The sequence below is a fragment of the Oncorhynchus nerka genome, linkage group LG10 (assembly GCF_034236695.1).
Source record: "Oncorhynchus nerka isolate Pitt River linkage group LG10, Oner_Uvic_2.0, whole genome shotgun sequence".
NCBI lineage: Eukaryota > Metazoa > Chordata > Actinopteri > Salmoniformes > Salmonidae > Oncorhynchus > Oncorhynchus nerka.
Window position 1 is genome coordinate 58,682,130 of NC_088405.1, and position 12,700 is coordinate 58,694,829.

General features: G+C 39.5%; 1 protein-coding gene across 2 annotated transcripts; it reads left to right on the top strand.

Moving 5' to 3' along the window:
* The first annotated feature begins 3,910 nt into the window (after window positions 1-3,910).
* Window positions 3,911-12,359, top strand: LOC115135710 (T-box transcription factor TBX2b-like). 2 transcript variants are annotated; one of them, XM_029670699.1, is made up of 7 exons: window positions 3,911-4,719; window positions 5,459-5,726; window positions 7,134-7,280; window positions 8,323-8,399; window positions 8,561-8,745; window positions 9,678-10,279; window positions 10,871-12,359. In XM_029670699.1, the coding sequence occupies exons 1-7, from the start codon at window positions 4,358-4,360 to the stop codon at window positions 11,306-11,308; spliced, it is 2,079 nt and encodes a 692-aa protein (XP_029526559.1). In that variant the 5' UTR covers window positions 3,911-4,357; the 3' UTR covers window positions 11,309-12,359. The 2 variants fall into 2 exon arrangements, with proteins under 2 accessions (XP_029526559.1, XP_029526560.1); XM_029670700.2 differs by having other exon boundaries at window positions 3,912-4,719; window positions 8,573-8,745.
* Window positions 12,360-12,700: the final 341 nt, after the last annotated feature.

Consider the following 12,700-nt stretch of genomic DNA (forward strand, 5'->3'; position numbering starts at 1 on the left):
CCCAGCGGAGCCAGTGTCCTCCTGTAGACATGATAACCTAATGATAAGTATTCTGCCAAGATCACCTTATGGAGTTTATGAGTGTGAGGTAAACTGAGCAGGTTAATTAGCTCATATTCCATTTCAAGTCTCTAGCTAAAATAGCATGTATTAATATGTACAAGGCCTTTGGAGTGTCCTATGTTGAACAACTTATAACCTATATTGAATTGGCGCGGGTAGGGAACCAAACGGCAGTCCCACTGACTGGGGTCAATGAGATGAGACAACCACGACGAAGAGCAAATTGCTAAACCCCCAAACACTGACGTGATGCAAGGAGATTAAAGACAGATTTGAATGAATGAATGAATGACGCGAAGAGTGCAGTGAAGAGCATTGACCATGAGGAAGAGGGAAGAGGGGATTGGTTGAGTTTGTTGAGGCTTGGAGACGAGTTGCCTTGGCTATGTGACCGGGAAATATGAGGGACTCTGACAGGTCTTAAACGGACTGGCGCCAAGAACTCAGTCCTCAGGATAAATATAGCGGAGGATCAGTTGCAGAGAGAGAGAGAGAGAGATGGAAGGGAAATGATGAAAAGATTCAAGGGAAATGTAAAGCATATTTATAAGAGCATACATTATGTGAGGGGGCAAAGTGAACATGTTGTATGCGATCAGTTTTAAATCATTTGTGTTTTTTGCGGATATGCTCCCTCATTTAGCCTAAAGTGTATAGCCCTATACCTTACGTGTGCTGGCTGGTACATGTAGACTTTTTGGTAGGTTATAGGCCTAGGCTATATCGCTACTGATTTGTGCACCTAATTCTCGGTGTCACGTCCACAAATACAAATTGACCCACTGACTGCTCTCAACAGTATAAATGATTTAAATTGAAGTTAAAGTTCAAATCAACAGTTAAGTTAAATACAAAAGTCCAACTGTGCACTCAACAAGGTAACTCATAGGCTAGCCACACCATCAACGAACCTATATATTTCGTAGGCTTCTAAAACAAAGTCTAAAACAAATAAATTGAGCATAATGTCCGCCTTGGTTTATATAATTACTTGAATGACATATAGCCTACATGGGACCTCATTATCTGTCTCCATCCGGGGTTAATCCTTTAGCAGTTCAACAGCTCAAAATATGGAGGAGAACTAGGCTAGTCTAGTTCATGTACAAAATGTGGTAGTGAAAAAGAATAATAGCTGTTGTTTTCTGTTACTTTATGTCAGCAACTGCCGTCAGACTGTACACTAATTGTGCATTACCATTGCGCTAACACTGCCATAACTATAATGTTGTGGGTCTGGGAATTGTAGACACAAGCAACCATTACTGGCCTCATGTGAGTTATATGTAAGCCTGTAGGTGCGTGGACGTTAACCTTAACCAAACATGTAGTCCAATCATAATCAGTGTAAAAAAATAAAAATAAAAATAATATAAAACAAATGTTTTTCATGCGTTGTAGTTTTTCCTTCTGCAAATGACGCAATTTCCCAAACGTTTGAACCTGCCTGGTTGAAAAATCATATTGCATTTTGTGAATAATGTGAAGTTATATTTCAAGGTTTAAGTAGGCTTGGTTTCTAAAACAAATGTTTGCCATGTTTTTTTTAGGCCTAATAAATAAACAATATAGGCCCATATTCCATTAAAATGTGTGCACCTTCAACAGGAAAAGTAATGTATGAAAACAGGCATTCTGTTAAAATGTATGCATTTCACTTTCCTAATTCTGCCTGACTAAGAATATACCATCGATTACTTAGTGATTAGTCTAGTGATTTTAGTCTAGTGATTTTTGATAGTCGTATAAGATTGTGTCATACTAAATTAACTCCAAGAAACACATTTTAAAAATCTCAATGGACTCATCCATTCACCCTTATCGACACCTAGTCAGCCTACTTTCCATATGCCACTTCTTCTCCCCTAATCATTTGACCGATCTGTAAATGTCATTTGTACACAGTCATTATCTCTGCAAAGTAATTGTCACCTAGTCACTAAAAAAGTAAAAACAACTTTTAGTAGACTAATATATTCTTGGTGAATGTATGTTTTAAAAATAAGATAATCTTATAATTTTCTTCAATGCAAACAAGTGACAATTAGTTCAAAATTAGATACTCTCAGATCAACAATTTTACACCAAAATATAAAGAAAGTAGGCTCTAAACTGAAAAGATATTGCATTAGCGTTTATGAGAATTCTTATTAAGTCTCACCATTATGACAGAGGTCCGGTGTAGTCAGCAGAATTTTGAATGAGTTTTAAGCTTGGGTTGAGTCTGGGAACTTAGCATCCACGTTATCGCGCACTAAACCTGCAACTGCACCTGCACCTCTTCTGTCATTCATTAAAATTCTGTATTCGAATCAATAATTATAACTAAACTACCGCATATATGTGGCTAGTGCAGGAAATCCGAAGTTGGAGATCTATCATGGGCTACAGCCTTGGATGGAATGTAGAGGGGATTGGAGCACGCTGTTTGAAGATTTGGGCGTAAATATGAAGTGACAGCAGAGGGTTCTTATTGTGGGACGCCAGCAGACTGGCGCCAAGAGCTCCTTAACAAACGTAGTCCCACTTAATCAATGATCTGCGAATGGACTTTTTAAAGGAATACACAATGGTATTTGGAGAAAGTTATATCGCTACACGGGAAACACACACAGCGATAGTATGTGAAGTTTGACAAAATCGCCCGTTTCCATCTTGCATAACGCACTGTCTGAGGAGCAGTAACCTACTTGCGATTCCCTACAAATCGTCTAACATAGCCTACCACTGTCTATTCATAAACTCTTGCCGGTTTAAATGATATGATATGCTGTTGCTTCGAATAGTCAATTGTGTTTGTGTCAATGTTGGATACATTCTGTAGGCTATGATAAAGAACTTCGTGAATTGCTGAAAAAGTAGTGTAGCCCATAATAGGCTACTTCCGTAGATTCGTTATAATAATAACAACTTTTTAAAAAAGTATCCTTATCTTAAATGAGTCTGTTTCGAGGATGTAGGCATTTCCGTTCGATTGAATTACTCCTGATAACTCCTCAAAGATATAAGCCCTCTTCGCCTCAGCTCGGTTTTAACTGGATGTATCTCTCCAAGACAGCAAGCTCTCACCGCTTCAAATCGCTAGTTTTCTGTGCTTCGATATAGGCTATGAATCCATGAAACAAATGTGTTTATTTGTAAGCAACATGTAGTTGCTGTTAAATAATCAATGTGTTGCTAGTGAAAGGCACATATCAATAGCATAGTTATAGATATGCTGTTTATTAATATTAATATAGCCTATTACAACGTTATAAAAGTGCAACAGCGCATCAAAACACGCCATAAAGTAGGCTCAATAGTCTACTTTTTAAAACACGACTCAATTGTAGGCCAGGTAGCAAAGCATTGTAGTAGCCTAGCAGCCGTCTGTTAACCAGCCAGCGCAGACATTCGCTTCGATGCAACATGTTTTGTAGGGATAGTAGCTGTTGTTTTATTTAAAAACTCATTCATTAGTAGCCCTCTGAATGCCATGTTTTCAAATCAGGTTTTACTGACCGAATAATTTCAACCCAGTCAAGATTTGAGATAGGATGTATAAGCTATAGGCTAGTACCCCCACGGTGTGAAAGCTTCACGAAACGACTAGGCAGTCGGAGGATCCGTCCTCTTCACCAGCCGTGCAGCAAAAGCCAGCCCTGGTGCTCGATTCGAAGTTTGGGGGAGGGATTTCCAGATCTTTACTATGTCATTGGTTAATATTTTATTCTGTTGACATGTTTTCTTACTGCTAATGCTTCCGACACCTTTTAGCCCCCACCCCCCTTACGGATCTTGGCCGAAGCTGTCAAAACCACGCCTATAGAGCTCCACAATTGGTCCGGAAAGCGTAAAATCGGCAATCAAGTGGGCTTGGTTCATTAGTGTCGGGATCCGGGGAGGAGAGACATGTTAGACAGTCACTATACCACGGTGGTCAGAGCAAGACCTCTCAATTCGAACTCCCAATCCGAGTAAAGAGTGATTTTCTTTTTCCGAAAGTTACTTGGGTGAATAAGAAGCGAAGCCCAGCTCTAATCTCGAGGTGTCGATGCCGTCTCTTCGACGGATATTATCACGGTGCTGTGTGGGAACCGAGCATCAGGAGTAGCAGTACACTAATTTCTTCCCTTGGTCTGTTAGAGACGTCTGGGACGCATTCGCTCTTGGTTGAGCACGCGAAACTACTTTTATATTTCTGCTCGATTTACGAAGACATCTGTCTTTTGGATACACACACCAATAGGCTACGTCTACTGAGGGTGGACATAAATAGCGTATAATCATTCTATATCAATTTTTGAATGCACCGATGAGAGATCCAGTTTACACAGGGACTGCCATGGCTTATCACCCTTTCCACGCTCACCGGCCGACCGACTTTCCTATGTCAGCCTTCCTTGCAGCTGCACAGCCTTCATTTTTCCCTGGACTGACGTTGTCTCACGGCGCTCTCACCAAACCTCTATCAGGCCATGCTTTATCTGGAGCCGCGGAAGCGGGACTCCACGCGGCGTTGGGTCATCACCATCAAGCGGCTCACCTCCGCTCCCTCAAGAGCTTGGAGCCGGAGGAAGAGGTGGAGGACGACCCCAAAGTCAACCTGGAGGCCAAGGATTTATGGGACCAATTTCACAAAATAGGAACCGAGATGGTTATTACGAAATCAGGAAGGTAAAGACATGCTTCCGTTGACTTAGGCTACTGTTATGCGTGCATACTATAGGCAATGTTATGTGCACTGGTGAGTAAGTTTATGTTATTAGGAAATGGTTATAAATGAATCACTCATAGTGATAGTCATACTTGGTCAAGTAATAGTAATCCCGAAGGCGGTGTTGCTGGTGCTGCCAAATGCTTTCAAATATGTATGAGAGATTTGCAGGTTCCTAGGCTATTGCATTAGTAGCCAACTATTGTCTCCAAAAAGCACAGATCTATATTTACATTGCACCCCTAATTATCGAAATATAACTATTTATGAAAGTATGGTTATTGAGTGATTTAGGATAAGCATAGGCTACTGTTCACACATTATAGGGATAGGCCTAACACGAGAATAACAAACGAATGAGCAAATTAAATCAATTAAACAATGCATGCATGTGTCGAAACAAGTGTGTTTGAAGATGAATATAGTAAGTTGGGCTATGTAGGCGAACTTTAGTGCTGAATTCCAAGGCGTGCCCGTAGACATCTTGGTATAGCCAACACCCCCCTCGGTTTTGGCAGTACTTTGGATAACCTTTATTTTCTTCTCAAAGAAAACCATTAGAAATATCATGTGTTTACAGTTAGGTATAGTACAATCAACGTGCATAAAATCCAAATATTGTTATTTTTCGAATGCCATGATTTTAAGCCAGATGATTGAAAGGCCCAGTGTGTTCAATATTGTTTTATTCTATTGCAGGAGGATGTTTCCCCCATTCAAAGTTCGTGTCAATGGGCTTGATAAGAAAGCCAAGTATATCCTCCTTATGGATATAGTCTCTGCTGACGACTGCCGCTACAAGTTCCACAACTCGCGTTGGATGGTAGCTGGGAAAGCCGACCCGGAGATGCCCAAACGAATGTACATCCATCCGGACAGCCCTGCCACAGGGGAGCAGTGGATGGCGAAGCCTGTTGCATTTCATAAACTCAAGTTGACTAATAATATCTCCGACAAGCATGGATTTGTACGTCATTTCTTGATTTAATTTGATGATGCTTCGATTAAAGATGAATTTGCCTTTTGTGTAAAACTAACCCGGGCTATTGACAAGGGTTCAATGCCGATATTGCGGATATTCCTGCTATTTTGTGGACGCACATAACACAGGTGTTTGGATTCAATGTAAGGGCCTAGACCTAATTTAATTATGGTACATATTATTATGAGGTCAATAGTAGGCCTAGAATAATCTATATTTGTAATGTTTTTGAAGGCTATAACATCAGTGGATAAATGATTGAACCTTTATTCATAACCAATAGCAATGCAAAATGATGCATTAGAAAATCACAAAAATATTGATAGGACAACAGTAACCCACCATGCATCTCCAAAATAGTTTTAAGGCTCAACAACAGTGGTTCAGATTTGATTTATTGTCTTTAAAAATATTTAATTCGTGGTATATTTCGGTGCGGAGCAGAGTGACAAAGTTTGCAGTTAAGTCAAGTAGCTAGAACCAGGTCAAAGACATAGGGCAGACTTGATCTCTCTTGAATTGATTACGGTAATGTTTCCTTTCAGTGAAATTTGGATAAAAAGATTGCAAGTGGGGCGCTTTGAAATGGTAGCAGATACTCACCCAATACTTACATGCAAAAGCAATAACAACTAAGTAGCCCAAATACTTCCCAATAGACTACTGTCTACGTCGCTGTAATAGGGCAGTATTTTGAATATGATTTTAATACAGATTTGATTTTATGGTATTTTTGATAAACAGTAATTCAGTTATTGTTGCTTGCTCTTTCCGTTTTTTTGCATGTCTAATGCAGGTTAGGACAAATCAAAGTAGGCAAAGCGTTACAAAAGCTGTTGATTTCATAACCATGTTCAGCCTACATAACCTACGCATTTATGAAGTCTTTGAAACATTTTCAAAGATGTTGCAAATCCTTCATAGGTTAATATTAATTGACAAGTGCAGTAAAACATTTGAGAAAAGTTTATATAAATGCATAATCCCACGTAACGGGTTTATATAGGCCTATACATGTAATAAGGCTAATAATCAGAATCGTTAGTTCCACATTAGAACCTGGATGTTAGGGGCTGTGCCCCAATGCAGAACATTCGGTCAGTCTGCATTGTCAGCATAAACGCTCGAAATAGTACACCAACTTTTGTAGTAGGCCTACATTTGTTATATTTGACTGTAGAGGAAATCACCGCCCTATACAAATAAATGGTGCATTATTAAGACGGTGTGTGTTTCGGTGGAATGCATAAGTTCCCTGCAATAACACAAGAAATACAAGTGCCAACAAATCAACGAAGTCATCATTGTTATTGTCCTCGTCATCTCAGTTCAAACCAGAACGTGTATCAGCATGATCACCTTAACATATCTTCTGTTTCTTTGCATTCTCAGACTATCCTGAATTCGATGCATAAATACCAGCCCAGATTTCATATAGTGAGGGCCAACGACATTCTGAAGCTCCCTTACAGCACCTTCCGGACATATGTTTTTCCAGAGACAGATTTTATCGCTGTCACTGCATATCAGAATGACAAGGTAAGCTTTTACCAGAAGATAATATGCGAAACGTCTATGTTAAATGTTGTAATTTTGAATATTGACTGCTGGATGTGTAAACACTGTTGTGTATTCAAAATTAGACCTGTTCTATTTATGTTTGAGTTTTTATAAACTTATGGTGTGTGTGTGTGTGTGTGTGTGTGTGTGTGTGTGTGTGTGTGTGTGTGTGTGTGTGTGTGTGTGTGTGTGTAAGTGTGTGTAAGTGTGTAACACACACACACACACACATATATATTCTGATAGTTGAACCTGAGGTGTCAGTTAACTTTCATGTGGAATGTTTTAGTCTCAATAACTTATTTTATATGCGTAATGTTGGCTATAGCAACCCCTCCCTGTTGATGTTAATTGGAGTACATGTTGAAGGCCTAGTGGGCTTGTTGCTATCATTAAATGTATGGTACAGAGTCACAATCGATTAGGCACTTATCCTCACTATGTCTTTGGGCTACTGCATGGAGACACCAACACAGTTCTGAACAATCAAAGCATGCAATCCACTAACGCAAAGCATGAACACACACAGCTTCTAAAAACTCAAAAGGACAGACGAAAATGAATACATGAACGAATAGTATTGTTCCTAAATAAACAAGGCCGTGTATGTGTGCAATTAAAGTTTAAAAAGTAGCTTGCAATAAAAAGTAGCATTCAGTCTCTGAGAAAATGACATCAGCGTATGCTAATCGAAATGTTAGGTATAGTACTTTCCTTTAAGAAGAATAATGAATAATTGAGAAGCTTTAGTAACTACACTTCATCAACAGAGATGCTTGTCTTGCCTCTAGAGCGCAGGAGATAACAAGCACAGCAGTCCCCAGCACCAAAACATTGCTATTGTTACAAATATTATTCCATCAATAATGCTTATTGATGAATAATTTTGCTTATCATTGGCATAATTATGATTATTTGTATTATTGTTATTAGTGGTAGGCCAAGAATAGTACATTTGAAATACATTTCAGTCTTTTCAGGATCCCATTGTTGATGCCATGCACTCTCTTTTTCTCTACAGATCACACAACTCAAAATTGATCACAACCCATTTGCTAAAGGGTTCAGAGACACGGGAAATGGACGACGGGAAAAGAGGTATATTATTTTATTCGTTATTGAATAAAAAAAAGATTAACCTGAAAATATGACCATAAATTGAAAATAATTGTCCCATTGGGATAAACAACAATAATTTGCAGACCAAGCATTATTGTCTAGTGATTCGATCAAAATACAGATGCATTAACTAATCTCAGTCCGGTCTGCAGGAAGCAGTTAACCCTTCCATCGCTGAGCATGTATGAGGACCGGGACCTTAAAGGGGACGGGGACTGTGCCGACTCAGATGACTCCTCCTTTGAACAAACCACCGGAGGGGACTCGGTTCATTCTCCACTAGGACATGTAACTAGTCCACTGAGGTTCAACCGAACCAGTCGAGGTAAGACTGCTCATAAAGCATTGTTTACATTACTTTTCGTGTCCACCAAATTTGTCATTTTGAAGATGCCAGTAAATAAGAAATTATAAACACAAATGGGAACAAACCTTAAGGTTGTTATTATGTGTCATTAAACGGATGATAATTGGGTGGTTTACAATTGGATAAGAGAGAAAAAATAATATTTGTAGGAGAAAAGAAGAAAACGCGAGAAAGTGGGTAAATCTGTGATTGCTATGTGCTCAGTTGTGACATTAGTTTAGAGTTGAGTAGAATGTATAAACGTGTGGTACAACATAAAATAAATTTAAATAAATTAAAAGGAGAAATAATAGCAGACAAGATGATTTCTTTACCCACAGTATACTATTTTACGTATCAATATCTCTGTAGAACATGAAAGCTAGGCTTCATGCATCAGTGTAACGTGATCCAATGCGCCATCTACTGACAGGTCCATACACATTCAGCCCCTTGATTACTGTAGTATGGTTTTCAGATCATTATTCGATAGTTATTCATTCGATTATCAACCAAGCACTAAACGAAGGCCTCTAGTTCAACTGCGGAAGCTTTATAGAACGACATTAAAACAAAATGTATGCCAATCTTACCAGCGAACCAAACGTTTTTACGAGCAGAAGGGAAGTGGTTCTGAAATTAATGTTAACACTGCATCACGACGCCTTCCTTCAAATAATATATAAAGTAATGCCACGCATGTGCTGGTTGTGATATTAAATGGTTTTAGCATACTGGGAGCTATACATAGGCTAGACCTACACATCATAGCCTCTAGTTATTTTTGCTTTAATTGTGCTATAGTCTATGTAAAGCCTTTAAGTTAGACTTGAGAGTTTTTAAATACATTCTATTATAGTGTATCATAAAATGTAGATCGTTTAAAGGAAGTTTGATATAATGTTTTACAGACGACAAGAACTGCACTGACAGTGATCAGGAGCTTGACCCACAAGAGGAGCGCTCCATCGCAGCCAGCAGCCCCGGGCCTGAACCAACTTCTCCTCTCAGCCCTAAAGGCGATAACAGAGTGAGGGATAGGATTCTTTTGGAAAAAAAGAGCGAACACCTGGGTTCAAGGAAAGAGAGCGACTCTGTGTTCAGTATTCGAAATCTTGAAAAGGACAAGTTAGATCATAAGCACCGCCAAGAGACGGAACCTACAAAGAACAACACGGATAGTGGGGGCATCAGTGGGGTGAAAGATGGGTTTTCTCCTTTGATGGTACAGACGGAGAGCCCATCACACTTTAGTGCGAGTCACCTGCAGAGTCTGGCATTTTCTGGTTTGCACAGTCAACAGTTCTTTAACCCTTTGAATACGGGACAAATGTTGTTCCACCCCGGACAGTTTGCGATGGCACCAGGGGCATTCTCCACCATGGGTATGGGGCATCTGTTGACATCTGTTTCTGGAGCGAATGGCCTGGAAAACGGAAGCCTTTCCTCTCAAAGCGCGGGCTGTCATAGTCACTTCCCGTTCCACCTGTCACAGCACATGCTAGCATCTCAGGTAAAAAGTTAACTTCTACTCTAACTAATTTCAACAGACAAGCATGCATGACAGCAGCAATGCATGCAGGCCTAATAATAATAATGTCTTCCCAACAACGAATTACACCACAATAGATATAGCTCAGGAACACTTCATATTTCTATGAGTTTTCCTGCACAAACTTCTGCAATTGAAGTGTCTTTTTAGCATCACCTTCAATTGCATTCATAATAAATCATTTCAGTATATTTAATGTAGATGTATGACTTTATGGAGAATGAATAAAGCCGCCTATATTGGGTTATTCCAAACAAAATTGGGACTTTGTGGATGCCTTTTTTTTGTTGGATTTTTTATTGGATTGAGAAAACATCCATGCACATAGGGCTACTTTTGTAATGGTAGTAGATTATATTATTTTGAATTGCCTGTAGGCTACAGTTATCGATGAAACAGAGACAGAGAGACAAAACTGTAACTCTAAAAGGTTTTCAGGGTAAATGTTCAACAAAAAAACATCCATGCACATCGAAGAAGTATGACAGGCCTGGAACTCTGTCTTTGTAGCATTTGTGCATATATAATAACGCCATCATTTTTTGAACACAGGGAATTTCGATGCCACCTTTTGGAGGACTGTTCCCGTATCCATACACCTACATGGCAGCTGCAGCAGCTGCTGCGGCCTCGGCCCTCCCCTCCTGCACCGCAGCCTCCTCATTGGGCAGAAACCCTTTCCTCACCACCTCCCGACCACGGCTGCGATTCAACCCTTATCAGATACCCACATCTATTCCTTCAAGCACAAACCTGCTCACCACAGGGCTGCCGGGCAGCATAAACGCACCATCCGACCTGTCCAAATCAGGCAGCAGAGAAACAAGTCCTGTATCTGAGCACCACAGCCACAAAGTGGCCAGCCAGAGGACGTCATCCCCCAAAACATCTAAGAAGGATTCCACTAACGAACTGCAAAATATACAGAGGCTGGTCAGAGGACTGGAACAACCCAGAGAAATGTCTCCTGCCATTGACGCTCCAAAGTGACCAAAACCACTTGTTAATTCAAGGTATATTTGACACGATTCTGTCGGGCTATATACACAGTTGTTCTGAGAGTGAGATGGATGGATATGGGCTGACGAGGTGAATTCATCAAATTACATACTGTTGGTGATATAGATTCATTTTTTACGTCAGTGTAGGATTGCTGCATGTGTATGGAGAGCATCTCGGCTCCTGAAGGAGGAACGGAGGATGAACAGAGGATGTTGGGGCTGTTCGCTAGGCTATTGATAAGGATAAAGCTACACCCCAAAAATACATTACAATAGATTTCAAAAGGGATGGAACGGAGACACAGTTAAACTGGTTTCTGAAGCTGTTTTGGAAAGACATTTCTAACTCACAACATGAAACATTAATCTGATTGAATTATTTATGTTTCCAAGAAAATAAATTCTGTAAATATAAGGATAAAATAATACGCAACTTGTTATTAATTTATTCAAATCTGTACATTGGCGTGTATATACTACTTAGATTTCAACTTGTTGCATTTATAATTTCCCCTTTTACATGGAAATATATTGTACATGAACACTATTTAGCGTTTGTTGTTAACCGAATGAGTTTCAAATGTTTGTGATGCATTGCTGTTTATCCCCGCCAGTGAGATGAAATACGAAGGAAATGCGTGTCACCTGCATACCCTTTCCGGTCCATGCTATCCGGGACCCTTGGGACGTCCCTACCCCATTGAAGTTGCATTTTAAAATAGTTAAGGGACGGATTAAGGTTAGGGTAAGGGTAAAGGTAAGAGTATGGGTTAAGGTTAGGGTATGGGTTAAGGTTAATGTTAGGGTTATCCCAAGGATTTCGGATGCTGTTGATGAAACATTGTTTTGCGATACAATGCGCAGCACTGTTCATTTTGGCAGGGAAAACTCAGGTTTCTTTTTCTCCAGCACTGAAGACTACCTCGTCAGAGGTAGCTCAATTGGTATCTTTTATGCTGGTTTATTCGGGTAAATTCATATGCATTAATATGCTTTTGTTGAGCTCCTCACACTTTAAATAAAAATGAATGTGTCATTCAGGTGATGTTTTGTATCAGTTACTTCATTGTCTTCGTTTATTGATAAGCTTGCCTTGTGAAGTACATGTTTGGGAATTAGATTAAAGGCTTGACAAAAAGAACAAGGTATTGCCTTACAGGCTTTATTCCTTGATAATAAGAGCAAATATTATTTTTCTTGCAACAGTTTCTGCATGTTCAATAGTGTTGACCCCTATAGCTTTAACGTCAAAGCAAACGTTTGACAAACTATGGAGTTTAGGTGGGTTATAACAGGCCTAAGAGTGCAATTAGTTCGTTTAAACAATATTTTTACTTTTAGAAAGAATTCAAAATATATGTATATTTTATTCTTTCAAACC